Source organism: Leopardus geoffroyi, chromosome D4 (genome assembly GCF_018350155.1).
Source record: "Leopardus geoffroyi isolate Oge1 chromosome D4, O.geoffroyi_Oge1_pat1.0, whole genome shotgun sequence".
NCBI lineage: Eukaryota > Metazoa > Chordata > Mammalia > Carnivora > Felidae > Leopardus > Leopardus geoffroyi.
The window spans coordinates 88,545,701-88,572,115 of NC_059342.1; the positions used below are offsets into that span (position 1 = coordinate 88,545,701).

General features: G+C 52.1%; 1 protein-coding gene across 1 annotated transcript in view; it reads left to right on the forward strand.

The window, feature by feature from the left end:
- The first annotated feature begins 9,222 nt into the window (after positions 1-9,222).
- Positions 9,223-26,415, forward strand: part of HMCN2 (hemicentin 2) — a 145,996-nt gene continuing 128,803 nt past the window's right edge. Inside the window, 1 exon segment of the mRNA XM_045470463.1 lies at positions 9,223-9,731. Coding sequence (XP_045326419.1) covers positions 9,470-9,731 — 262 coding nt within the window. The 5' untranslated portion in view covers positions 9,223-9,469.

The window sequence follows — 26,415 nt, forward strand, 5'->3', positions numbered from 1 at the left end:
TTGTGTTTCTTCTGGCTGTGACGTCTTGCCGAGCGGGTCGTGAAGGTCAGACAGCGGCCAAGCTGTCCCTTTCGATGCACTCACATGGGAGGCAACGTACAGGAGCTGGTGGCAGTGGGTTTTCCCTCGTGGCACTCCCAGAAGGCACAGACCTGTGCGCCCCGTGCCTGCAGGGGAGACTTGGCAACAGCGTGTTGCAAGCTGGGAGTTCAAGAAGTCCTTAATCGTGGAAGTGCTGTGTTCCAAGCGGAGGGCTTCCTCCAAGGGCAGCTCATCGACTCCCTCAGTGAACACCGTTTCCTGGTCACATAAAAAAAAAAATGTTGGGGCACCTGGGTGGCTTGGTCGGTTAAGCGTCCGACTTCAGCTCAGGTCATGATCTCACGGTCCATGGGTTTGAGCCCCGCGTCGGGCTCTGTGCTGACAGCTCAGAGCCTGGAGCCTGTTTCAGATTCTGTGTCTCCCTCTCTCTCTGCCCCTCTCCTGCCCATGCTCTGTCTCTCTCTGTCTCAAACATAAATAAACGTTAAAAAAAAATGTTGATTTTTCCCTTCCTCAAGCTCACAGAGTTGTGGGAGGACCCACTTGGGGCGGAGTCGTAACTGGAGAGGTTTGGAGGAAAAGGGGAAGCAACCCACGCCAGACCCAACCCCCGTTAGCAGCCTGTGCATGGCACCACCCCAGCTACAAGAGTCCTCCCTGGGAGAAACATCTCAGGGAAGGATGCTGATTGGCTGTGCTGGGGTCACATGTCCATCTCTAGACCAATCACTGGAGCTGGAGGGCTGGGACCAGACGATTAGTTCAGCCCGGGTCATGTGATCATCTTGTGGTTGGGGGGGAGTCTGGGGGCACGGTTATCGGAAGGAACGGATCAGTGTTCTTTATTATTTCTTTATTTTTTGTAAGAAGACCTCACACCCAGCGGGGAGCCCCCTGCAGCGCTTGAACGCACGACCCTGAGAGCAAGACCTGAGCTGAGATTGAGAGGCGGGCACTCAACCAACTGAGCCTCCCAAGTGCCCCTAGATGAGTGTTCTTAACTGAAGACAGCAAGAGCTAACTTTTGCTCATTTAAGCAGTGCTATTGGGTGCTCACAACGAGCTAGAGAGCCACACTTGGCGTTAACGAGGCGCGAACAAGCCTGATGATGAGGGGCTGGAGCTCACACCCTGCCCCGCCAGCCCTTTTTCCGGCCATGTGGTCCTGTTTCTACTAAATGTCACATGGGAAGTATCACACCTCCTTTTGCAAGGAGTCCACCCCATAAATCTTGCCACTTGGCAAGCCGCCCCTCTTCAGGCTGAGAAGGTCGCAGCGTGATGTCTGGGCTGGCGAGCATCATTTCTCTCCTTCAGATTTCCCAGTTGGGGCTTCGGGGGAAGCAGTTCCAGGCACCATTCGTTTAAACACCTTTCATCTGATTCTTTTTGCGGTTCTCTGCTTTCATCAAAGGTCAGCTGTCAAGGCTCAGTTGTCATAATTGATCTGTTTCTTTGATTGCCGCCTTCTCCATGACACTATGCATCCTTTGGTGCAGACTTCCCGAGGGGAAATTGAATGGGCAAGAAGTTAAAGGAAGCTGGGGGGGCAGGGCTCCAGGGTGGTGGGAGAATCCATCGTCCGCCCCCGCCCCCCCCCCCCCCCATAGGGGCTGGGCTCAGCCTTCCCAGAGCTACCCTCCCCAGATCCCCGGGGGCCTTCCAGAAGCCTTACTTTGGTTTTCCACCCATCTTCCCCAGGCATCCGTGTGTGTGTGTGTGTGTGTGTGTGTGTGTGTGGTGAAATACACATATCATAAAATTCAGCATGTCAATCATTTTATTTTTTTAAGTTTATTTATATATATTTTTTTTAATTTTTTTTTCAACGTTTATTTATTTTTGGGACAGAGAGAGACAGAGCATGAACGGGGGAGGGGCAGAGAGAGAGGGAGACACAGAATCGGAAACAGGCTCCAGGCTCTGAGCCATCAGCCCAGAGCCCGACGCGGGGCTCGAACTCACAGACGGCGAGATCGTGACCTGGCTGAAGTCGGACGCTTAACCGACTGCGCCACCCAGGCGCCCCTTATTTATATATTTTAGAGAGAGAGGGAATGAGAGAGGGAGAGAGAGAGCAAGCGGGGAAGGGGCAGAGAGAGAGAGGGAGACACAGAATCCGAAGCAGGCTCCAGGCTCCGAGCTGTCAGCACAGAGCCCGATGCGGGGCTTGAACCCACGAACCGCGAGATCATGCCCTGAGCCGAAGTCGGACGCTCAACCAACGGAGCCACCCAGGCGCCCCCATTTCAATGATTTTCAAGTGTACAATTCAGTGACATTTAGTACACTCACAATGTTATGTATGCAATCGTCAATTCCATTTGATGATCCAATATTCCAGGATATTTTCATCACCCCGAAGGAAACCCCATACCTACAGGACACTCACTCCTCACCCACTCCTACCCCCGGCCTCCACTCATCTGCTTTATGTCTCTAAAGATTTGCCTATTTCATATTCTGGGTATTTCCAGATTCTACTTAGGTGATTCCATATGAATGGAAACATACAACCCGTGGCCTTTCGTGTCCGACTTCTTTTACTCAGCATAACGTTTTTACGGTTCATCTGTGCTCTGGCAAACATGGGTAATTTCTTCTTATTGCTGGATAACGTTCTGTTGTTTGGCTAGCCCAAACTCTGTTGATCTGTTCATCTCTGATGGACGTTTGCATCGTGTCCACCTGTCGGCTGTTGTGAGTAATGCCGTTATGAACATGGGTGGACAACCTCGTGTTTGTGCACCTGTTTTCAATTCTTTGGGGTCTCTGCCTAGGAGTGGAATTTCTGGACCACAGTGCAATTCCATGTTTAATCTTTTGAGGAAATGCCAAGCTTCCACAGCGGCTGCCCCACCTTCCACCCTTACGCCCTGCTTTTCCTGACCCGGCGTCTTTAAATGTTTTGCCGTGATTTTTCGTGGCTGTCATGCTTCCCTTCCATTACCTGGGGGGCAGCCTCTCAGAATCTCCTGGTCGACAAGAGCCGGTCTGCTGAACAATCCAAGCTAATAAACCGACGAGAAAGGGCGAGGGTCATCTTATCTGAGCCAAGCGCTGTATCTCAGGGGCCTTCTGGAGCAAATTCCTTCACCTTTGCCACGTAGCACGGAAGTGGTGCTAATGGTGAGCCCTTCGATGACAGGAGGAGAGCCACAGCTGTGGCAGGAAGCGTCCTGATTTGGGGGCATCGCTCTTTAATGACCCTGTCCCCACCAGAAGCCTGTCCAATTCTGACCACATTCTTCAAACATCTGGGGGGAATTATTCCAGTAACGGGAGAGTGTAAATTAAGGAGAATTGGTTAAGCAACAAGGATACGGCTGATGGAATTTAATTGTCCCGATAAAGCTTGTGGGTTTATAACACGGCATGGGAAAGGGCTTGGACTTTTGTTCATCCGTCCATCCATCGTCACAACGCTTATTTATTGAGCTCCGCTAGGTGCTGTATAGGGCTTGGGGCTCTGAATGAAACAGAGTCACATGTGGTCTCTGTGCTTTGGGGACATGTTCTTGCGGGTCGCTTTTCTGCAGCTCTTTCCTCAGGGTAAGTTAGCACCTGCCCCAAGGGTTGGAGGCCAAAGGCAATACATGAGAAGAAGTGTAGATACAGAAAAATTGTTTGATATTCCCTTAAACTAGTCATGACGATCAGTGCTCTTAGTTTGTTTGCCGCCTGAGTAGAAACAGTTGTATAAAGTTGTATACCATATGAAGGAAAATCAAGAGGATGGGTGCGTCTCCGTGAGGATGCTTTTGGCTGCAAGTAACAGAGAATGCAAGGCAAGTGCCTTAACCAAGAAGGAAGTGCATTATCGCGCATGATGATAAAGCCACACACGGGGCAGCTCCCAAGCTCTCTTCTCGTCAGGCTGGCTTCCTCATGGTGTCAGGCTGCAAAGTTCCAGGAGTCCTAGACAGACACGATATCAAGTGGAAGAAGAAGGGCTCTTTCTTCCTTGTGGTTCTTTTTCCAGGAGACTTATAGTTTAGCTTTTACACTTAGGCCTAGGAATCATTTCAAATTAGCTTTTGTGTATGGTGTGAGGTCGGGATCCAGGTTCATTGTAATTCCAGGCAGCTATCCAGTTGTTGTCCCAAGACCATTAGCTGAAAAAGACTTTCCTCTCTCCGAGGGCACCTCTGTCAAACATCAATTGCCCATATATGTGTGGATCTATTTCTAGGCTCTCTTTTTCCGTGCTCTTGGCCTTGTCCCCTTTCTTTTTGCCTCTATTACAGCGTTTTCATCACTGTTGTTTTAGAATAAGACTGCAAGTCAGGTGTGTAAGTCGTCTGACTCTGGGGAGACCCCAGCACTGCATCAAATGCCCCTCCCCAGAGTGAGACCGCAGGGGTGACCTATCCCATCAGGTTTCCCTTGGAGGGAGGAAAGGGTCACTATACCACAAGTCACATGAAAGAAGGGTAGAAACGTGAATCAGAAAGCTGATGGGCTCTGTGTGTGTGTGTGTGTGTGTGTGTGTGTGTGTGTGTGTAAAGCCAGGCTTTCCAGGAAGAAGGAGGGAAAGACTAGGGTAAGAAGTCAACAGTGTGTGTCACAATGTATGAAACAGTTCAATGGAATTTTAAATTATGAGGTAGATAGATAGATAGATGATAGATAGGGATGGAGAGAGCGGACACAAAAAAAGGGATGGACAAGAAACCTCAACTCATTCTGGACATTCTTGCCAGCCACTGATGACAATGACAAAGGTGACAACATGGCCTTAACTGACAACACAGCTTAGCGTCCAGCACAGTGAGCTGCCAACGAGGCAGGCTCTTTCTGCCCTGATGACAGCATCTGGGGCTCGGTGGCACATAAGCTCCGTCCAGGGGTCTGGGTGGCTGGGAGCAAGTCTTAGAGCTCTTGGCTCTGGTTTAGCTCATCTAATTACTTGTTCTTGAAAACATGGGGATGGGCAAGGGTTCCTGTGTCTCTTGAGCTGCTCAAGTATTTCTTGGGACAGTCTCAAACCATTCTTTACGGTACATGTGACTTGGAGGCTGGTTCCCTAGAAGGACCGGATTCGGCAGTAAATCACTCAAGTGATTGGAGCCCTTGGCAGTTATGCAGATTCTAACTTCCTGCCTCCTCCTTCTCCTCAGTAGCTCGGACTCCCTGCTAGCTCTGTCCTCCAGGGCCCTCCCTTCATTCTTTAATTCCTCCCCAGAAGAGAGAAAACAAGGCTTTGAGACTGTTTCCACTTCTCAGGCCCTGGGCCCGTGTCCACAGAGCGATGGGCAACCGCACCTGTTTCCCTACATGGTGGTTTTCTCTCGAATCTCGTTTTGCCCAGGCAGTTTGGCTAATTATGGATGGGTAGGCTAGGATTCTTCAGCATTACACAGGCGCTAAGTGTCTGAAACTTGAGGCCAAGTCCGGCCCGAGGAGCCGTGCTCCAGACTCCACGTTAGTTCTAGAAGTTCTGCTTGCTGGGAGCCCTGTACGAGGCACCCCCACGTTTCAGAGGCAGCGTGCAGTGGTGGGGCAGATCACAGGCTCTGGAGGAAGGCAGCTGTGATGCAAACTCCAGCTCGGATGCAGGACTTCACCTCTTCGAGCCTCAGTTACCTCATCGGTCACGGGAAGAGTAAATATTGACCTTAGCCGTTGTTAGAGGGGATCTAATGAGGAGGTGGTCTCCGCAGAGTGCCTGGCACTCAGTGAGGGTTGGCCAAATGCCCTCCACCAGAGGGACGGGGCAGAGTCCCTCAGGAAGAGGGCTGGGTGGGACGAGGCGAGAGGTGCTTGTGAAAATCAGAGAATCTAATGGGGTCACACTACGGTACATTTAGGGAATGGGACATAAGGAAGGCCCACTGGTAGGGAGGGGCCGCTTTTCTTTGGCCAAGTGTCCAGAGCCCTGGGTTCTGATCCAGCCACCCATCTGGTCTTGGTTCCCCAGTGTAGACACAGTGGACGGGACTGGATTTCCAAGCCAAGGCTGAGGGCGGTGGGGTGAACAATAACAGTGCATGTTTCCTGGATGGGCCAGGCCCACGGTGTTCTCCACAGCAAACATGTGGTATGTTAGGAAACTAAGAACTCCTCCGGGACCGCTCCTTCTGGAAATAGGGGAAAAATGTGGATTATCGCCAGTTCAAAAATGTGGGCTCCCAGGTGGCCTGGAAGGTCGGGATGGAAATTGATTGATAAGGCTGGGTTGTTTTCTCTGGGCCTTCTGCTCTCTTGCTCGGTCCTGGGGCCTTGCCCCCTTGGGGGACCACAGTTACATTCTTGGTCAGCACTGAGCATCTGGAGAGGCCCATGCTTGGGGCAGCATACCTGGATGGAGCGACGGGCACCTGCCCAAGGCTCTCTTCCATGGCAAGTGGGGAGACATTGTCTCCGCGAGCGGAGACGGTCTTTCCAACCTCTTTTGAATCCTTCCTTGCCTCCTAGGGGTTCCTGGAGGCGGTTCTAGAATGGCGAGGATGCAAGAACCATAGGGGGTCCTCCCGTTAGCCCCCCTCCCTCTCAAATAATTCTACGGATGGGGAAACCAAGGGCCAGAGAGGGGGAGGGCCGTGGTCAAGTTCACAAAGCTATTTCAGGACTCAAATCCATGATCCCACAAGCCTTCGGGATCCGCCCAAGGCGACGCGTCTTGTTTTCTCTGGGGTCAGCTCTGCTCTTACGTCCTTGGGGAGTAGGTTTATGGCTTCTTGGTGCCTGCAAGTTCGACCCTCTGAACTTCTGCCGCTGTGACCTTTCTGAAATGCAAATTGGATTCGGTTGCTTCCCTCCCTGACACTCTTCAGGGGCTCCCCCGTGCCTTTGGAGGAATCCCACACTCTTCACAAACCGATTAAGGTCCTTCAGGATCTGGCCTTCGCCCCCTCCTCTGCCGTCACCTTTCGGTCACACTGGGCTAGCCGTGGGTGACTCGTGAGTCCCTGTCTTTGCACATGCTGTTCCTTCTCCTCCAATGCCCTTCCCCTCTTGTTCTGAAAGGCTTCTCGGGCTCACTCTGCGGCCTCCCGTGACCCCTTAGGCTCAGCCACTCCTTCCTCTGAGCTCCCAGAGCTCTTGGTAATTCCTTTATTAGCACTTATGTCACTGACTTAGAATTATTTGTTTACTTGTCTCTTCTCCCCAGGGTAGGAAGCGTGTCTTCTGCATCTGTGTATCCCCCCTCCCCGACCAGTGCCTAGTAGAGTGCCTGACGCCCGGCTTACGCTCAGCCAATGTCTATGGAGTCAATGACTCGAGGAGGTGTTTGTCCCCAAACGTTCCCTGCACTGTGCCTGAGATGTTACCGTCCGTGAGCCCTGCCTGATCCTGGCTCCTGTTCGCCTTTGGGGCCTCTCTTCTCTCTCCAACAGCTGGGGCCTCTCTTCTCTCTCCAACAGCTGGCCCAGCCCTGCCCAGGCTCTGGGGCCAATCACGCCTTTAGCCCAGGGAGATTTAAAGAGCCCGCGTTCGGAAGTGCGGGTGACACAACCTTCCGTGAGAGCGGCGGGGAGTTCGACTCTCACGGGGCACTTGGCTCCCACCACACCCCAAGAGACAGGGAGCCCCATGAAGGTCGTTTCCCCTGGGCTCCAGCCCTTCTTATATAAGGGCCCGGCCCTGGTCTAGAAGTGAGTCCCCGAGGACACCCAGGGACGCCTCCCCTCTGCCGCCCACCGTTACCAATGCCCAGCTACCAGGCCTCTCTGATCCCCACTGACCCATTCATGGGGCAGACCTTCCTTGGGCACCTGTCGCGTGCCAGGCACTGGATCTCTGCTGCCACAGAGCTCACAGCCAGTGGGGGGGAAGGGACAGATCTACAGACATGGCCCTGGTGATAGTGTGGGCTGTGCTAGGACGAGGGGGGCAGACTGTGGGGTCACAGAGCAAGGGCACTGAGGCAGCCTCAGAGGTGGGCTATGAGCTGAGATTGAAGGGGACTTTCTTTTTTTTTATTAAAAAAATTTTTTTTTTCAACGTTTATTTATTTTTGGGACAGAGAGAGACACAGCATGAACGGGGGAAGGGCAGAGAGAGAGGGAGACACAGAATTGGAAACAGGCTCCAGGCTCTGAGCCATTAGCCCAGAGCCCGACGCGGGGCTCGAACTCACGGACCGCGAGATCGTGACCTGGCTAAACTCCGACGCTTAACCGACTGCGCCACCCAGGCGCCCCAGAAGGGGACTTTCTCCTGGTTGAGGCTCTGAAGGGGCAGGGGCTGGAGAATGCACCCCCCCCCCCATCCCAACAACCAATCACAGACCCAGAGTCCTTAGCTCTGTCTAGGCGGCTGCCTGTCCCTGTAGGTTCTCTCGGAGGAGGGACCGGGTGGGGATGCGCTGCTCCCTCTCACATGGCTCTCAAAACCAGGCAGAGGCTCACTGTCTCTTCCTTATCTATTCGGGCAGCATGTGGTGAGTCCCACCCTGTGCCAGAGACTGGGCTGGGAACTGGGGGCTCACTGGGGGAACCAGACACAACCCTGCCCTCAAGGTGCTCAGAGCCAGTGAGGAGAGAGGTGTAGAAACAGGCCAGGAGATCACAGAGGGGCGACCCTCATCCTCTGGAGGAAGTCTTACAACACTTAGGGGAGGCAGCAGAGCCCAGGGGCTCTGGAATCTTTCCAGATACGGCTTCTATCCCTGTCTTCGGTATCTGAGAGCTGACTTGACTTTGGCAGATCTGACTTCGCCTGTTTGCAGCGTACCGCGAACCTCAGTTTGCTCATCTGTAAAATGGGGTTGTGTTCGCGGTTTCCCTCCAGGGTTGTAGCGAGCGCTGGAGGGAGTAATAACTATGTAAAAACGCTTAGCACACAGTAGGGGCTCAACTCAGGGGGCTTGATGATAACGGTAATAATTGCAACAGTTGGGAAGCGAGGACCTCTGCGGAAAGAAAAGGCCTTGCAGCGTCGGCGTGTGTTGGGGAGGGGGGGTGGTTTAGGGGGATGGGTGGGGACAGCAACAAAGCCAAGGCCCCCTGTGGCCAAGCCTCCGGGCCGGCGGTCGCGTCGCCCCTCCCTCTTCCACCCCCACAGCGGGGCGCGCCTTCGGCGGGGAAGCGCAGGTGTCCGCGGCTTCCCCGCGCGTCCCCATCCCTCGTCGCCTTGGCGGCGGCCCCAGCTCCCTTCTGCCGTCCGCCCCGCGTCCTCCGCTAACCTCGGGTCTGGACTGGTGAACGGCGGGGCCGGGAAAATTTGAGTCACGGTGGGGGGGAGCGGAGGAGGCGGGCCGTGACCCTGAACGGGGTGGGCTCTAGGACCCGCCTCGGGCTCCCAGCAGGGGGACCCGGCGTGAGCCCGCGTGCCGCACGCACCGGCCCCGACGGAGGGAGACGCCGCGCCGCAGCCTCAGCCGCGCGCCGCGGCCGCTGGGTGCCCCCGGGACGGTCGCGCTCGCGCAGCGACACTCGCGCCTCCACCGCCGCGGCCGCCGGCCGCCCCGGCTCCGCACGCGATGCCCCGGGCGCCGCTCCTGCGGCGGCTGCTGCTGCTGCTGCTGGCGGTCTCCGCGGTGGCGGCGGTGGCCGGCGAGCCCGGGCCGGCGCTGCCCCTCCCCACGGGGGACGCCACCCTGGCCGTCGTCTTCGATGTCACCGGCTCCATGTGGGACGACCTGATGCAGGTGCTCGACGGCGCCTCACGCATCCTGGAGAGCAGCCTGAGCCGCCGCAGCCAGGCCATCGCCAACTACGCGCTGGTGCCCTTCCACGACCCAGGTAGCGCCCCCGCGGACCCCCTTCGCGCCGCGGGCGCCCGGTCGTGGGCGCTCCCCCATCCCCCCACCCCCCACCCCGCCGGCCGTCGCGCCCTGGGCGCACCTGGAGGGCCGCACGCTGCTCCGCGGCCGGGCGGGGGCGCCCTGTCCGCACATGCGCGCTGGCGGACCCCGCACCTGGGGCGGCCTCCCCTTGCCTGTCCCGGGGAACCTGCTGCCCCGCGCCTCTCGGGTTGCGGGGTTGCGGACCCAGGCCTAGTGACCGAGAGCCAGCCTCTTGGCTGTGGGTCTTAAGCAGGTGACCTCACCTTCCTGAGCCTCGCTTGCCTTAGTAGCGAAACGGGGTGGGAACTGTCCCCAACCCTCGCTGAGCCGTTGATCACGACGCATTCGTGCCCAGGGCCTGGCACGCGATGAGCCTTTGCGCGGTTTGCGTTTTGACTTCCTTGTTCCTTTCTTAGACTTTGCTCCCAGCAAGGGCTTCGGAGGCCAAAAGGGCCCCCAGAGGCAGGCAAACAAACCCACCCCTGCCTCGGTTTGGCCCTCGGTTTTCCCTAGGAAAACGGCAGCTCCTCCGGGGGGCCTCCACCTACCCGATTCTCACGCCCCCCTGCGCGCCGCGCCGTGTCCCCTGCAGCCACCTCACTTTCAGCTCAGCGTTAGGGGCACGGCCTTGAAAGGGTCCCTGGGAGACCCCACGGTGGGGAGGTCGGGGAAACCGCTGCGGTGTCTGTGCAGAGCTCTAACCTTCTGAGCAGCGGGACCGCTTTTTCGCCAACATTTTTTTTGATGAGACATTTCAGATTTACATCAGAATGGGGAGGGGGGAGGGCGGAGGGCATCGAACACCTATCTGCACCCCCCCCCCCATCCTATGATTAATGTTTTACAGTTTTATCAGGTCTCTCCATCGAGCCACCTTTCCATCCAGAACGATAGCTTTATAAAGCCAAAAAACACAAAAATGGCAGATTCCTTGCAAAATTGGACTACAGAGTGCCTTGGGCTGAGAAAATACGCAATCACCCAAGGCTATATGAGACAGGAAGCCTTTGTTCTTGTTGTTGAAGGATTTGCCTTTATTAATTACCACAGCATCACAGATTTGCAAAATGGGCAACAGTGGGTGTGATATAATCCCCACGCAGCCCTCAGGCTCTGCTTCCACGAGTTCTGGGTTCTGCGGAGCTCTGCTGCTCAAAACCCAGAGGCCAGGGGGTCTAGAAAAATATTTCTGGGAGCATTAAAAGGATAGCTCCCACCTCTGGGTGGTGGGCAGTTGTGAAGCCATGGGGTATGGGGTGTCCTGGGGTTTCAGCTCAGACCCAAGTCACCCTCTATCCAACCCCCCCCCCTCCCTTTCTGGATCATTCTCGGGCTTCCAGAAGCTATCGCCTGGAAAGAGCTGAGAGATCATCCAATCTACCCCTTTTTCTTAAAAGTGAGAAACTGAGTCTCAGGACACGGATGGGGCTTACCCAAAACCACCTGCTAGGGTGATGTAATTTCGGATTCATGACCCACATTTGTGTCTAAAATGCTTGGTTGCATCGCAGGGCAGGATAGGAGCTTGCTGGAGCCAGACATAGCATCCCGGGGTCCAGGCTGGGGCTCCTGAGGGCTGTTCTCCCTGCCCCCCTGTAGCTGCAGGCTTCTGGAAGCTGCCAAATGATTACCACCCCCCAGCCTTTCCTCCCTTCCCTGGAAGCTGAGCAGCTGTGCGTGCGACTCTCCGACCTTCACTGAGTCCTCTATGAAACAAAAACCCCGATACCCCGCCCCGTTCCCCCAAACCACCCTCCCTACAGACACCCCCAGGTCGAGGCACCCCAGCGTTTACTGAGCCCCTCCTGTGTGCCCAGCCTTTGTGAGGCCCCCAGTGTGAAGGGGGCAGGCATCCTGCTGGGGACAGGCCAGGTGGAGAGTGGAAAGTATCACCTGCTGCCTCCCATACCAGCTCCCGATGATGGGTCAGCAGGGAAGGGCCCCGACCAAAGGCTCTCTGCGGAAGCAGCGTTGGAGCAGGGCTTGGACACGCACGAGCGTTTATCTGCTTTTGACCATGTGCCTGGCCCTTGCTGGGTGCTGGCCATGCAGCGGGGGTGGCGGTCTCCCCGAGTACGTGGAAGGGGGCTGCGTGGTGGCTGACATGTCCGGGCAGGTGTGTGTGGCAGCTGGGAGCGTAGGAGTGAAATGGGAAGGTGGGAGAGGCAAGACTGGTCCTGGCTCTGACTTGAGCACTGGGGGGTTTGGAGCACTTCGATTTCCTTGTATGGGCTGCGAGCGGCCACCGAGGGTTTCTGAGCAGGGATTAGACGGTGGTTTACGTTCAGCTGTCTTTTGAATCGGCCAGTGGAATTCTCTCTGGTGGAAGAGAAGCTTCAGAAACAGGGCTTTTAGCTGACTGTTCGGGCCCCCAAGGCCCCCATACGTAGAGGGTCTTCTTAAAGGAGACCACCCCCCCCCCCCATCCTAAACCCAGAGGGCCAGTCTTTGTAGGGCGAATATCAGTGGTTCTGGACTACAAGTGTTTGGAGAGAAACCAGGACCTGTGCTTTGAAATATTCTTCAAGTTTTTTCTTTTTTCTTTTTTTTAAGTTTATTTATTTATTTTGAGGGAGTGGGGGGAGGAGCAGAGAGAGAGAGAGAGAGAGAGAGAGAATCCCAAGCAGGCTCCGCGCCACCAGCGCTGAACCCGACTCAGGGCTCGAACCCACGAACCACAAGATCAGGACCTGAGCAGAAGTCAGACGCTTAACCGACGGAGCCACCCAGGCGCCCCCTTCTTAAAAAGTTTTTAAATGAAAGAAAGTGCTGTGTTCCCATCCTAGAAACTTGGCGTTTTGGTAACGGCTTCATCTTGGCTGAAAATTTAGCTCGTTGTCAGGTTTTCGTTATTAACGTGTTGCCAAAAACACCCCCGTGTGCAAATAAGTCTCTCTGTCTCTGATCGGCTTTTTTTGCAGGATTCGGTTTCTGGAAGCGGAATTCCTAGGCCGTTTTTAACACACCGAACGGGTGGGCAGCTCTTCAGATTGTTTTCCAAAATGTGTCAGGAGTTGAAACTTGCACCAGGAGGCTTTGAGGGGCCAGTTTCAGAGCAACTACCCCCCAACGCTGGGAATTAAGATTAAACCGGGTTTTTTTTTTCCTAATTCAAAAGATGGAAAATATCTCCTTATTTTAATTTCTAGTGAGCTTCAGTACATTTTCAAGGGTTCACGAGATTTGTGTGTGTGTGTGTGTGTGTGTGTGTGTTTCTTCTTTGGCAAGTTGTTGGTGACTTTACTTGTCTTTCTGTTGGGGTGTTGGTGGGTTTCCTTATCAGTCACTGTGAGGACTTTCTATTGATAATATTAACTGTTTTTTTGTTAAGTGGTTAGTATATTTCCTGATTGCTTGCCTTTTAATATTTGTGATTCCTGGTGTTCTGAGTTTTAAACACGTATGTCGCAAAATCGATTGACTTTTGCGTTTTGTAGTTTCTTTACCTACGTGCTTAGAAAAAAATTTTCTTTTCTGTCACAAAGTCAGTTAGGTACATGTTCTAGATTGCTTTTCATCGGTTTTCTCCTTATATTTAAATCTTTAACCTGGAATTTTTAAAAAAGTTGGTGTAAAAGTCATCTAACATAATTCCTAAAATGGGATAATTGTTCAGGTACATTCTATCAAACAATCTTCTTCTCCCCCCCTCCCCCCCATTTATTTGGATCCTGTCCATATCTCACATGACTTTCTCTCTTAAGAATTTATCTGGGGGCTCCTGGGTGGCTCAGTCAGTTAAGCATCGGATTTCAGCTCAGGTCATGATCTCACGGTTTGTGAGTTCGAACCCCCGCATCGGGCTCTCTGCTGTCAGCCTGGAGCCCGCTTCAGGTCCTCTAGCCCTCCCCCGCCTCTCAAAAATAAATAAACATTTTGTTAAAAAAAAAAGCGGGGCGCCTGGGTGGCTCAGTGGGTTGAGTGTCCGACTTCCTCTGAGGTCATGATCTCACGGTTCATGGGTTCGAGCCCCACATCAGGCTCTGTGCTGACGGGTCAGAGTCTGGAGCCTGCTTCGGGTTCTGTGTCTCCTTCTCTCTCTGCTCCCCCACCCCCCGTGCTCTGTCTGTCTCTCTCCCTCTCTCAAAAGTAAATAAACATTAAAAAGAAAAACCCTTTTTTCCCCCCTGCTTTACTGAGATCCAAGGGACGCATAGTGTTGGGTTGGCATCAGGCAATGCCATCTGTTGATTTGATGCGTGTGTATATTGCAAAACAATTACCACCATAGCGATAGCTAACACCTCCGGTCAGGTCCGTAATTGCCATTTCTTTTTTGTGGTGAGAACATTTAATATCTACTCTTTGGCCACGTTCAAGTATATGATACAGTATTAGCTATAATCACCATGTTGTACGTTAGAACTCCAGAACTCATTTACCTTCTTCTTTTTTTTTTTTTTAATGCTTATTTATTTATTTTTCAGAGGGGGGAGAAAGAGAGAGTGAGCGAGCGTGAGCAAGGGAGGGGCAGAGAAGGAGAGAGAGAGAGAGAGAGAATCCCTGGCGGGTGCCATGCTGCCAGCACAGAGCCCGATGTGGGGCTCGAACCCATGAACTGTGAGATGAACCTGAGCTGAAATCAAGAGTTGGATGCTCAACCGCCTGAGCCACCCAGGCGCCCCCTCATTTACCTTCTAACTGGAAGTTTCTACCCCTTGACCAGCGTCTCTCCACTTCTCCCATCCCCTAGTCACTGGTTATCTACCACTCTACCGTTTCTAATTTTTTTACTGTTTATTTTTGAGAGAGAGAGAGAGAGACAGAGAGAGAGAGGGACACGGGGTGTGGGGAGGGACAGAGGGGGAGGGGAGAGAGGATCCGAAGCAGGCTCCACGCTGACAGCCGTGAGCCTGATGTGGGGCTAGAACTCACAAACCGCGAGATCATGACCTGAGCTGAAGTCAGACGCTTAACCGACTGAGACACCCAGGTGCCCCCCTACTCGCTGTTGCGGAGTTTGGCTTTTTCAGATCCCACATGCAAGGGAGATCATACCGCATTTATCTTTCCTGGTCTGACTTATTTCACTTAGCATAATGCCCTCAAGGCCCATCCATGCTATGGCAATGGCAGAATTTCCTTTCTCATGGCCGGATAATATTCCGTTATGTATAATCGTCTTTATCCATTCATCCGTTGATGGTTAAAAACATTTCAGGGGCACCTGACTGGGCTCAGTCCATGGAGCACGTGATTCTTGATCTTGGGAGTTGAGAGTTTGAGCCCTACAGTGGGTGTAGAGATAATTTAAAAAAGTAAAAAAAAATCTTAATTTTTAAAGTTAAACTTAATTTTAATATAGTTTCGTTTTATTTTATTATTTTTAGCACAGTTTTATTTCAGATTTACAGAATTCTTACGAAGATGAAGTTCCCGTATGCCCAACTCCTTGTTCCTCCTATTATAATATCTTACGTTACTGCGGTACATTTATCACAATCAACCAACCAAGATTGATGTATTATTATTTTAATTTTTTAAAAAATATTTATTTTTGAGAGAGAGAGAGTCAGAGCATGATTGGGGGAGGGGCAGAGAGAGAGGGGGAGACACAGAATCCGAAACAGGCTCCAGGCTCTGAGCTGTCAGCACAGAGAACTCACGAACCGAGCCACCCAGGCGCCCCGACTGATGTGTTGTTATTAACCAAAGTCCATTCTTTATTCACATTTCCTCAGGTTTCCCTTCATGTCCTTTTTCTGAATCCCATCCAGGATCCCACATTATATATTCAGTTGCCATGTCCCCTTAGGCTCCTTTGGCTGTGAGAGTCTCTCGGGCTTTGTTTTTGATGACCTTGACGGTCTTGATGAGGATCACTCGGACGTTTTGTCCCTCGGTCACGATTTGTTTGGTGTTTTTCTCCGGTTAGAGCGGGTGGTGGGAGGGAGAGCACACGTGCAATGCGATTCTCGTCGCGTCCGGCCACGGGTGCACGCTGTCCATACGACGTATCACGGTTGATGTTGACCTCGGTCACACGGCTGAGGCGTCCGTTGTCTCTGCTGCGAAGTGACTCTTTCCTTTCTCCCTTTCCGCACTGTCCTCTTTGGAAGAAAAGTCCCTAGGTGCAACCCACACTGAAGAAATGGGACATTTGTGCACCACCTTATTAGGGGTGGAGAATCTGCATAAATTATTCGGAATTCTTCTGGATCAGAGCCTTGTCCCTTCTTCCCCATTTATTCACTCAGCCAATCTTTTACATAGCTCACGTTTATTATATATGTATTTCGGACACCGGGTTATAATCCAGTGCTGCTTTATTTTTGTAGCTCTGTTTTTCCAGCTTTGGTCATTGGAAGCTCTTTTGTTGGCTCTTGGGTGTGTGTGCAAGTGTGTGTGTGTGTGTGTGTGCGTGTATAAGCACTATTCTTACTTTCTGGCACTACAAACGGTTCAAGACCCATCTTCTGTATTTCCTGCCCCAATCCTGGATGTAACAATGTATCCAAGAGTCCCTGGCTCCTTTTATTGAAAAATGGTGTCAGAGAATAGGATCTGGGTGCTAGGGGTGCTGGGGTGTCACTGTTTCCAGATCATTAGCTGACAGAGCAAAGAAATAGGCGCTGTATAGTAACCTGCGTGTATACCTGTAGCTGTGAGTATTTACCTGTGTCTACACTGAGCCGTGCGTGACTTCGTACCGATGCCTCCAACTCTGATTTTGTTATCGTGGATCATTCCAGCCTTCTCCCCTTGCCGATCTATGAGCCCCGACCCCCACAGGGACAAACCTGGCTCCCACCCCCCCGCAGCCACCTTGCGTTTATTTAACTGCTGTGGAACTATTTATGGAACTGTTCAGTTCCACTGTACATAGAAGTGGTGGGAGCGTTGTTAATTTGCACCCCATGGGAGACAATCCTGTTAACCAGAGGACAGTTCTCTGGCCTTTAGTCTTACAGACTTATTTCCAGAGCGACTTAGGTCAGTCCCTGATCTGTAATCTTTTTATTCATCTGCTTCCTTTTCAAAATACTCTTGAACATTTATTCTGTTACATTTTTTTTTTTTAGTGTTGATTTATTTTTGAGAGAGAGAGAGAGACAGAGCATGAACAGGGGAGGGGCAGAGAGACAGGGAGACACAGAATCCGAAGCAGGCTCCGGGCTCCAAGCTGTCAGCACAGAGCCCGACGTGGGGCTTGAACTCAGGAACCGTGAGATCATGATCTAGGCTGAAGTCGATCGCTTAACCAACTGAGCCACCCGGGTGCCCCGAACATTTATTCTTTCAGATGGCAAAACAGAAGAACTGAGTCCACTTCCAAAAAAAAAAAAAAAAAATTCCTGTTGTGATTTTGCTTGGAATTGTGTGAAATCTTCATTTGGGGAAAATTGTCATTAAATTAAAATCGTCATTAAAAAGTTCGGTTGTTTCCATCTAGGATGCATGCCTCTTCCTTTGTTCACATATTTATTTCCTTTCGTAAGGAGTTATAGTTTTTTTTTCTCCCTTATACGTTCCACCCATTTCTTTTAAAGATCATTTCTAAGTATTTTGTTTTTTGTTACTATTTTGACTAGGAATTTTTTTTCCATTACATTTTTTGCAAATGAGTATTGCTGGTATGTTGGAAAGCAATTCATTTTCATATATTTATTCTGTTTCCAACGTGCTCGCTGAAGTTGTTTTATTATTTTTTTTAACTAGTTCTAATTTTTTGGGTAATGGCTCAAGTTTCCATTGCCTATCGAAATTATAACATTGTCTTGCTTTTCCAATCAAATATTTCACTGATTTGAAATGCCTTTTGGTCTTTCTCAGCCAGAACTTTCAAAAAAATTTTTATGTTTATTTTTGAGAGAGAGAGAGAGAGAGAGAGAAACAGAGTACGAGCAGGGGAGGGGCAAAGAGAGGGGCAGAGAGAGGGGAAGACACAGAATCCGAAGCAGGCTCCAGGCTCGGAGCTGTCAGCACAGAGCCTGATACAGGGCTCGAACCCACGAACCGTGAGATCATGACCTGGGCCGAAGTCGGACGCTTAACGGACTGAGCCACCCAGGCGCCCCCAGAACTTTCAGAACAATGCTAAATACACAAACAACGGCCGTGGTCATTCTCGCCTTGCCTCTGATTGTGCGCTGCAATGTGACGTTGGCTCTCGGTTTGAGGTTTTCCTCATCAGGTGAACGAGGATGATGCTTTCATTCCTAATTTACTAAGGGTAAAAAAACAAAACAAAACAAAACCACCCCAAAACACAAAACCCCGAACAGGGATGGGCGCTGAATTTTAGCCAGTGACTTTCTGGCTGTTTGAGGTATTTGTAAGCCCTTTTTCCTGTTGACCTATTGATACGGTTCCTTCGTCTCTAACTACTTCCACGTTCCTTCCAGAAGCCCTGCTCAGCTGTGGGTTATTCTTTCGTATACAGCTGGATTCCATTTGCCAGTGTCTCATTGGGGAGTTTTGCATTCTGTTTCAGCTCAGATCAGTAAGTGACATTCTTTCTTTGTGCCCTCTGTCAAGTGTTGGCATCAGGGCTTAGCTCTTTTGTTTATTTAAAAGCAATTTTAATGTTTATTTTTGAGAATGAGAGACAGAGACAGAGCGTGAGCAGGGGAGGAGCAGAGAGAGAGGGAGACACAGACTCCGAAGCAGGCTCTGGACTCCGAGCTGTCCGCACAGAGCCCGACGCGGGGCTCGAACTCACAGACTGTGAGATCATGACCCGAGCTGAAGTCGGATGCCCAACCGACTGAGCCACCCGGGCGCCCCTCTATTTATTTATTTTTAAGATTAATTTTTTTAAGTCAGCTCCACGGGCCCAGGGTGGAGCCTAACACAGGGCTTGAACTGACGACCCTGAAATCAAGACCTGAGCTGATGGGGCACCTGGGTGCCTCGGTTAAGCGTCCGACTCTTGATTTCAGCTCAGGTCACAATCTCACAGTTTGTGAGTGTGAGCCCTACATCGGGCTCTGCACTGACCGCGGATCCTGCTTGGGATTCTTCCTCTCTCTCTGCCTCTCTCCTGCCTCTGCCCTCTCTGTCTCTCGAAATAAATAAAAACTTAAAAAAAAAAACAAAAAACCTGAGCTGAGATCAAGAGTCAGATGCTCAAACGATGAGCTGAGATGAAGCTCTCGTCTCAGTGGATTTCCTTTTTTTTTTAATTTTTAAATTTTATTTTTTTTATTTTTTTATTTTTCAACGTTTATTTATTTTTGGGACAGAGAGAGACAGAGCATCAACGGGGGAGGGGCAGAGAGAGAGGGAGACACAGAATCGGAAACAGGCTCCAGGCTCCGAGCCACCAGCCCAGAGCCAGACGCGGGGCTCGAACTCACGGACCGCGAGATCGTGACCTGGCTGAAGTCGGACGCCTAACCGACTGCGCCACCCAGGCGCCCCTAAATTTTATTTTTGAGAGAGAGAGAGAGAGACAGACAGACAGAGCATGAACAGGGGAAGGGCAGAGAGAGAGGGAGACACAGAATCTGAAGCAGGCTCCGGGCTCGGAACTGTCAGCACAAGCCCGATGTGGGACTGGAACTCACCAACTGCGAGATCATGACCTGAGCTGATTAACCGATTAACTGGTTAACCGACTGAGCCACCCAGGCGCCCCAGGGCTTAGCTCTTTTCGTTAATAACTATAATTATTACGTTTTCTCCCCAAATGGCAAATTAAAAAAAAAATTATTCATTTATTTTTTGTGGCCACCTCTACCTCCAACGGGGGACTTGAACTTAACAACCCCGAGATCCAGAGTCACACGCTCTGCTAACTGAGCCCGACAGGCCCCAAATTGTAAAATTAATACGTGCTTGTAAAATATTCTAGTAATACTGCTCTCAGGGGATACAAAGACTTTGAATAATTTTGCATCCCTCCAGACCACGTGTGCGTGTAATTCACGCCTACACATAGATGCGCTTGATTTTTTTATGACACAAAAAAATGGGATCATACAATGCACAGTGTTCTGCACGTTGCTTTTCTCCCCCATGCAACACCCCAGCGATCTCTTTCCATGTCAGGAAATACAAATCCACCTCACTGTTTTTAACGACTCCACAAGATGCGACAGAAAGGATCTTCATTTATCGGGGTCCTATCTTGATTTATCCAGCCGTGCCCATATTGTGGGAAATAGATGGCTTTCAGCGTCTTTCCCACAAACACTCACGCGTTTGCAAACATATCCGAATGATAGATCCCAGGCACGCCGTTGCTTTGTGAAGGCACGTGAGCGTTTTCAGTTTTGGTAACGATGACGAGATTGTCCTCCAGAAATGCTGTACTGCCCCGCCCTCCTGGCACAGTACGAGACTGGGTTTTTCCCACACACCTTGCCGGCATCGGGGGACATCATTCTTCCCTGGTTTGCTAATTTGCCGGGTGTGAAATGGTGCCCTGTCTTAACTTGCATACGTTGGATCGTGGGTGGGTTCCAGCATCTTCTCTAGGTCACCAGGCGCACCGTCAGCTTTCCTCAGGGAGGAGGGGTGTCAGCCTCCTGTCACCTCGGGGTGACATTGCTGTTAACCAGCCTCTCATGAAATAGATCTGATTGGTTCTTGCTCTGAGGGGACGGTCCACCACCCCTGGCCGCCCTCCCCCCACCCCTCCGTGCGTGCTTCTCACCTTGGAGGCTGGGGGCTCTGAGCTGCCTGCGAGCTGTGAGCTGGGTTAGGCACGTCCCCAAGGAGAAGTGGCAAGATAAGGACGCGGTGGGTCTGAGGGCAGGAGGCTGCCTGAAGGGGCTGGGCTGATGCATTAGGCTGGTCCCCAGGGATCCCTGACAGACCCACCATTGACTCGCTCAATAGGCAATTCTCGAAGGATGACCACGGGCCAGGCGGGGCTCCAGCTTGCCGTGGCCCACAGCAAAGGGCCACGTTCGTTAACCACAGTGTGGTCCCTGATACAGAGAGGCCTTAGCTGCTCTGAGAGGTGGGGATACAGGGATGATGTTTGAGCCGAGATAAAGAGGTGCTGGGTGGGTCGGGCAGAGCCCGTCCGGGCTGGGGAGGAGCACTGCAGGCTGAGGGGACAGCGGATATGATGGCTCTGAGGCTGCCAGGAATGTGGATGTGAACGTCTCCTTAAAGACGGCAGGGATTGGCTGATGCGGACACTCGGGGCAGAGCCCGACTCCATTGGGTGTTGGGGGCGAGGGGCCCTCCGTGCGGATCTGGACTCCTGGACACCAAGGAGGAGGTGGAGGAAGGTTCTGGGGCCATACTGGCTCTTTGGACAGCGCCACTTGCCCAGCTATTTCCCGCCCCCACCATGTCTGTCCTTTGCGGGCGTTTTCAAGGGAGTCGCGTTCACCCAGCCCTGGGCTCAGGAACTGCGGGGAGCCTAGCAGGCTAGACTTCCCTTTCCCCAGCCCCTGCCTGGTAGAAATGGGAAGACGGTGTCCCCGAGAGGGGATGAAATTGTGCCCGCGATGGTGGCAGACTGTGGGACCCTACCCCGGGGTCACTGCAGCTGGAGGAGGGGGTGGGTGTGAATCCAGAATTGGGCCCCAGGACTCCCGCCCGGCTTTTAAGGGGGAGGGGGGAGGGGCAGGCCCCAGGAAGAGTCCTTGACATGAGGTCGTTCGGAGGCCGGACCGGCAGTGCCTGGCTGGAGCCCTGACGGACGTCACTGGGGCACAGGATTCTGGGTAAAGGGCTGGAGCATCACCTGGGTGTGATCCTGTGCGTGATCCTCCCGTGTCCCAGGGGCTCCACACCCTCCCCTGGTCAGGGTGGAAAAAAATCCGCCTGAGGAGAGATGGTTCCAGGCCAGGCTTCTGGGGCTCAGATGCTCAAGGGCGGCACGAGTGGAGCCAAGGTCACGGGTTTAATGATTTTTGCAGCCGGGCGGTCGTTGAGACCTTGAATGTGGGGCTGGATGGACCCACTTTGAATCCCACCTCTACTGCTTGGGTGGTGGGGGGGGGGTCACCTCACCTCCCGGGGCCTCAAATTCTCATCTGTGAAATGGGGATAATAAACAGTTGACTTCTCAGGGCAGAGAACAGCACGTGGTGCTTCGTACATATTAAAAGGGTGGTAACTGTCGCCATCATCGTCGTCACCCTTGTTTTTGGAGGCAGCCCAGCCGGTGGCAGAGGGGGCCTTGGGGGCGAACAGGTGGGTCTGGACGTTGTGCCCTCCCCCAGATTCATGTCCTTCCTAGAACCTCGGGATGCGACCTTATTTGGACAGAGGATCATTGCAGGTGCGATGAGTCAGGATGGGGTCATACTGCGGTAGAGTGGGCCCTTATCCAACACGATCGATGCCCTCATAAGAAGGAGAGACGCAGGGACAGCACAGGGAGAAAGCCCTGTGACAACGGGGGCAGGGCCCGAGCGCTTTCCCAGCCAAGGAACGCCAAGGGTTGCTGGTGTTGCCTTCACAGAGAGCACGGCCCTGCCGACACCCGGATTGTGGACTGCTGGCCTCAAGAACTGCAAGACGGGAAATAGTTCTGTTGTTAAAAGCTACTGAGTTTGTGGTGTTCTCTTACGGTGGCCCCAGGACACTAGCACAGACGTTAACTATCGCTTACGAGCTGTTTGACCTTCACTGAGGGCGTTGTCTCCTCTCTAAGTCTTGGTATCCTCCGTGGTTACAGGGAGATATTTATTACGAGAACTGAGCTCAAATTATCAACATCATGCTAGCCAGGCCAGCATGCTAAGAGGTGGGGTGATGAGAGCTTTTTGTCCAGAGCCAGCCCTGCCTGGACAGGGTGAAGGAAGGAGATGGGGAGGCTCGCGAGACCCCTTTCAGTGGGTAAACTCATATGGGGACGTGTCAGGTGGCTTGCCCTCTCCTGCCCTGTCCTGGCACCTCAGTCTGTCCCGCTGGAAGATGGGTCTTGAAATGGTCATCCTGCTGAGAGCACCCGGTCCTGGTGGGGTTTCAGGATGGTTTCAGTGATGAGGTACATCTGGTCGTCCCAGGAATGACAGATGAAAGCTAGAGGCCAGCGTGAATTAACGACAAGAAGGCCTCTCTCTTTCTGCCTGCCGCTGCGGAAGGGAGGGTGGCGGGGAGACCAGGTGGCAAGGAGACTTCCAGCCCCCCAGCCCCTTCTTGGCATCTGGGAAGCCAGCGCTGCCGTAGGGTGTTGGGACCTTCAGTAACACCCTGTGCCCGGAACTGGTTTGGGGATTATCTCTTCAGTAAAAGGAAGAAATCCCAGATTTTGCGTGTGTGTGTGTGTGTGTGTGTGCTCTCCTGAGAGCGTTCTTGATTCAGATGTTGAGGCAGGCATTTAAAAAACTCTTGCCTTCTGGGGCGCCTGGGTAGCTCCGTCGGTCAAGCATCTGACTTCGGCTCAGGTCATGATCTCACGGTCTGTGGGTTCGAGCCCCGTGTGGGGCTCTGTGCTCACAGCTCAGAGCCTGGAGCCTGCTTCGGATTCTGTGTCTCACTCTCTCTCTGCTCCTCCCCTGCTCATACTCTGTCTCTCTTTCTCTCAAAAATACATATGGAAAATAAAACAAAACCTTTTGCCTTCCATCTTAGCCGGGGTCGTGCCTTCCGTCTTGAGAGCAATCACGGACACTTTTGTCCGTCTGGCCAACCCTGTCTCAGTATGGCCAACTCCTCTGCATGCCCCAAATAACCACATTCGTTCCCTGCTTCATTTTGTATTTGTTTCCCTGGGAGACGGGCAGCCAGCGTGTTGTAGGGGGAGGGTCTGGGATTCGGCACATGTTTGCTGTGTGTTGATCGTATGCCTGGCCTTGTTCTGGGACACAGGTTATAAAGGTAAGTGAAACTTTGTTCCGACCTGGGGCTGCTCAAGCAATTTGGAATTCACTGATGTGTTTATTCGGTTACTTATTTGAACTGGGTTTGTTGAGCGCTTACCGCGGGCCAGGCACTGAGCTCGGCTCGAGGTCTGTAGTGGAGAACAGAAGAAGGGGTCACCGCCCGTGGGGGAATATCCCGTCATTCTTGCACCAGATCTTCCCAGCTGACCTTGAAGGACTCCCATCTCCTCTCTGGACTTCAGTTTCTCCGTCTTTAAGAAGATGGGAGTTTTGGATCTCTTTTTTTTTTTTTTTTTTTTAATTTTTTTTTTTCAACGTTTATTTATTTTTGGGACAGAGAGAGACAGAGCATGAACGGGGGAGGGGCAGAGAGAGAGGGAGACACAGAATCGGAAACAGGCTCCAGGCTCTGAGCCATCAGCCCAGAGCCTGACGCGGGGCTCGAACTCCCGGACCGCGAGATCGTGACCTGGCTGAAGTCGGGCGCTTAACCGACTGTGCCACCCAGGCGCCCCTGGATCTCTTTATCTTCAACCTTGTTAGGTTTGGCACATAGGTTTGTGGTCAAATTGGTTTTATTATTTTTTTATTAAAATTTTTAAAAATGTTTATTTATTTTTGAGAGAGAGGGTCAGAGCGTGAGTAGGGGAAGGACAGAGTGAGAGGGAGACCCAGAATCGGAAGCAGGCTCTAGGCTCTGAGCCATCAGCCCAGAGCCCGACGCGGGGCTCGAACTCACGGACCGCGAGATCGTGACCTGAGCTGAAGTCAGACGCTTAACCGACCAAGCCACCCAGGCACCCCCGGTCAAATTGTTTGTTCCCAAGTCTGTTCTTGCTGGAGACAAGATGATGGAGGCTGTGGGAGGCAGGATAGATGGTTATTTCTGTAACCCACAGAACCTGTAAATCCATTATTTGACACAAGCAAAGGGGCCTCGCACGTGTAGTTAAGGTAGGAATCTTGACATGGAGAGATTATCCCAGATTATCTAGGTGGCCTCATTGTACTCACAAGCCTCCTTGTAAGAGGGAGGCAGGAGATCAGGGTCACAGAAGGAGATGCCGCAGAGAAGCAGACGGGAGAGAGAGGGGCTTTGAAGATGTAGGAGGGGCCACAGTCCCAGGAACGCAGGCGGCCTCTAAAAGCTGGAAAAATCAAGGAAGCAAATTTTCCTTTAGAGCCTCCAGAAGGGACGTGGCCCTGCTGATACCTTAACTTTAGCACTTCTGACCTCCAGAAATGATGTGTGTTGTTTTAAGACACTAAGTTTGTAGTGATTTATTAAAGCAGCAGTAGGAAACTAACACAGAGGCCAACCTGAAAATCCTTTCCAGGGCTTTCCAGTGAACTCGGAGAAGCCTCCCTGGCTCCTGAAATTTTCCAAGTCTGTGTTAGCCACATGGTCCCTGGCACTCCTCATGTGCTGGCCCAGTGCTTGGGGCATAAGGAGAGGATGTCACTGAGCATTGCTGAGGGGTGTGGGGGAATCAGGACGAATCTTCCAGAAGACTCTTCCTCTCTCCCAGAGCGCAGACTCTCCGAGAACAGCCTTGGTCGTGGAAGGCTAGACCTTAGATGGTAGGTCTGGCGTCCTCCCCCCCTCCACCGTAGGGCCCCCCCCCCACTTTGGGTTTCTCAATCTGGTAAAATTGTAAAAAATAAAATAAAATAAAAATAAAAAAGCTAAAAGGAAAGAAAAGCAGAAGGAGTTGACATGGGTGACCAACTTTTGATCTTGCCAAGTAGAACCGTGAACAGAGTCAACTCCCTGAACAATCATTGTCCCTCGATGAGAGAGGGTGATCCTCAACCCCCCCTCCCACCCCCCAGGGAGGAAGTGCATAGATGTTACAATAACGGGGAAGACCTTCCAACTGCTGTTTCATTTACGATAACGCACGTCGCCAACTTTATTCTTATGTTGCCGCAAATGGAAGAGAAGGTGGTCAGCCTAGTGCTGGCCCAACGCTGGGGCTCTTGGGGCAGCTGCTGTCCCTAGACCACCATGGGGGTGGGCGGGGCCAGCCAGAGTCAGCCCTGGGCTCCCAGGGGCTGTTCCCCAGGTTGCAGGCAGTGAGCCGTCAGTGTGGATTCTTGAGCAGAGGCGATGTGAGGCAAACTGGGCGCAGGCCGGCCTCTCTGGCGTTGGCAGGTGGATGGATGAGCGGCTGGCACGTCTGGAGCTGGGGAGGACGGTTACGAGCTTCCTGAACTTGCTTCCAAAGTCTTTACAAATGGCCTTGCCTTTGACTCAGCAATTCTGCTTAGGGGAGTGAATGCCACGGAGACGGCCGAGCTGGTGCTTAAATGCCATGGATCCGAAGGTGTTCTTGATCACGCTACTCTTTTTAAACATCAGAAACAAAGCCATGTGAGATTGGGCAAGTCCGCTCATGGTCATTTATGCAAAGGAAATACTTCGGAGTCATTAAAAAATGATTTTGGACTGAGCATTTGGCCTTCTGGAAGGTTGCTCAAAATACGTTGTTCAGTGAAAAGAATCAGGTTAAAAATAGTATGTTATTTATACTTTAGTAGAAATTCTGCCTGAAAGAGTATGCATGCATTGTGAGATGTATATTTACAAATCTGCATGGAAGTTTTGAAGGTTATGTATGCAAATCAAAATGACTGTCTCTGGTTGGTAGAATTCCTTTCTCTTTCTTTCTGTTTTTAAGTTTATTTATTTACTTAGAGAGAGAGAGAGCACACCCATAAGTGGAAGAGGGGCAGAGAGAGAGCGAGAGAGAGAGAAGATCCCAAGGAGGATCTGTGCACTCAGCACAGAGCCCGATGTGGGGCTTGAACTCATGAACCATGAAATCGCGACCTGAGCCGAAATCAAGAATCGGACGCTTGACCTGCTGAGCCACCCAGGCACCCCAGAGTTCCCTTCTCTTT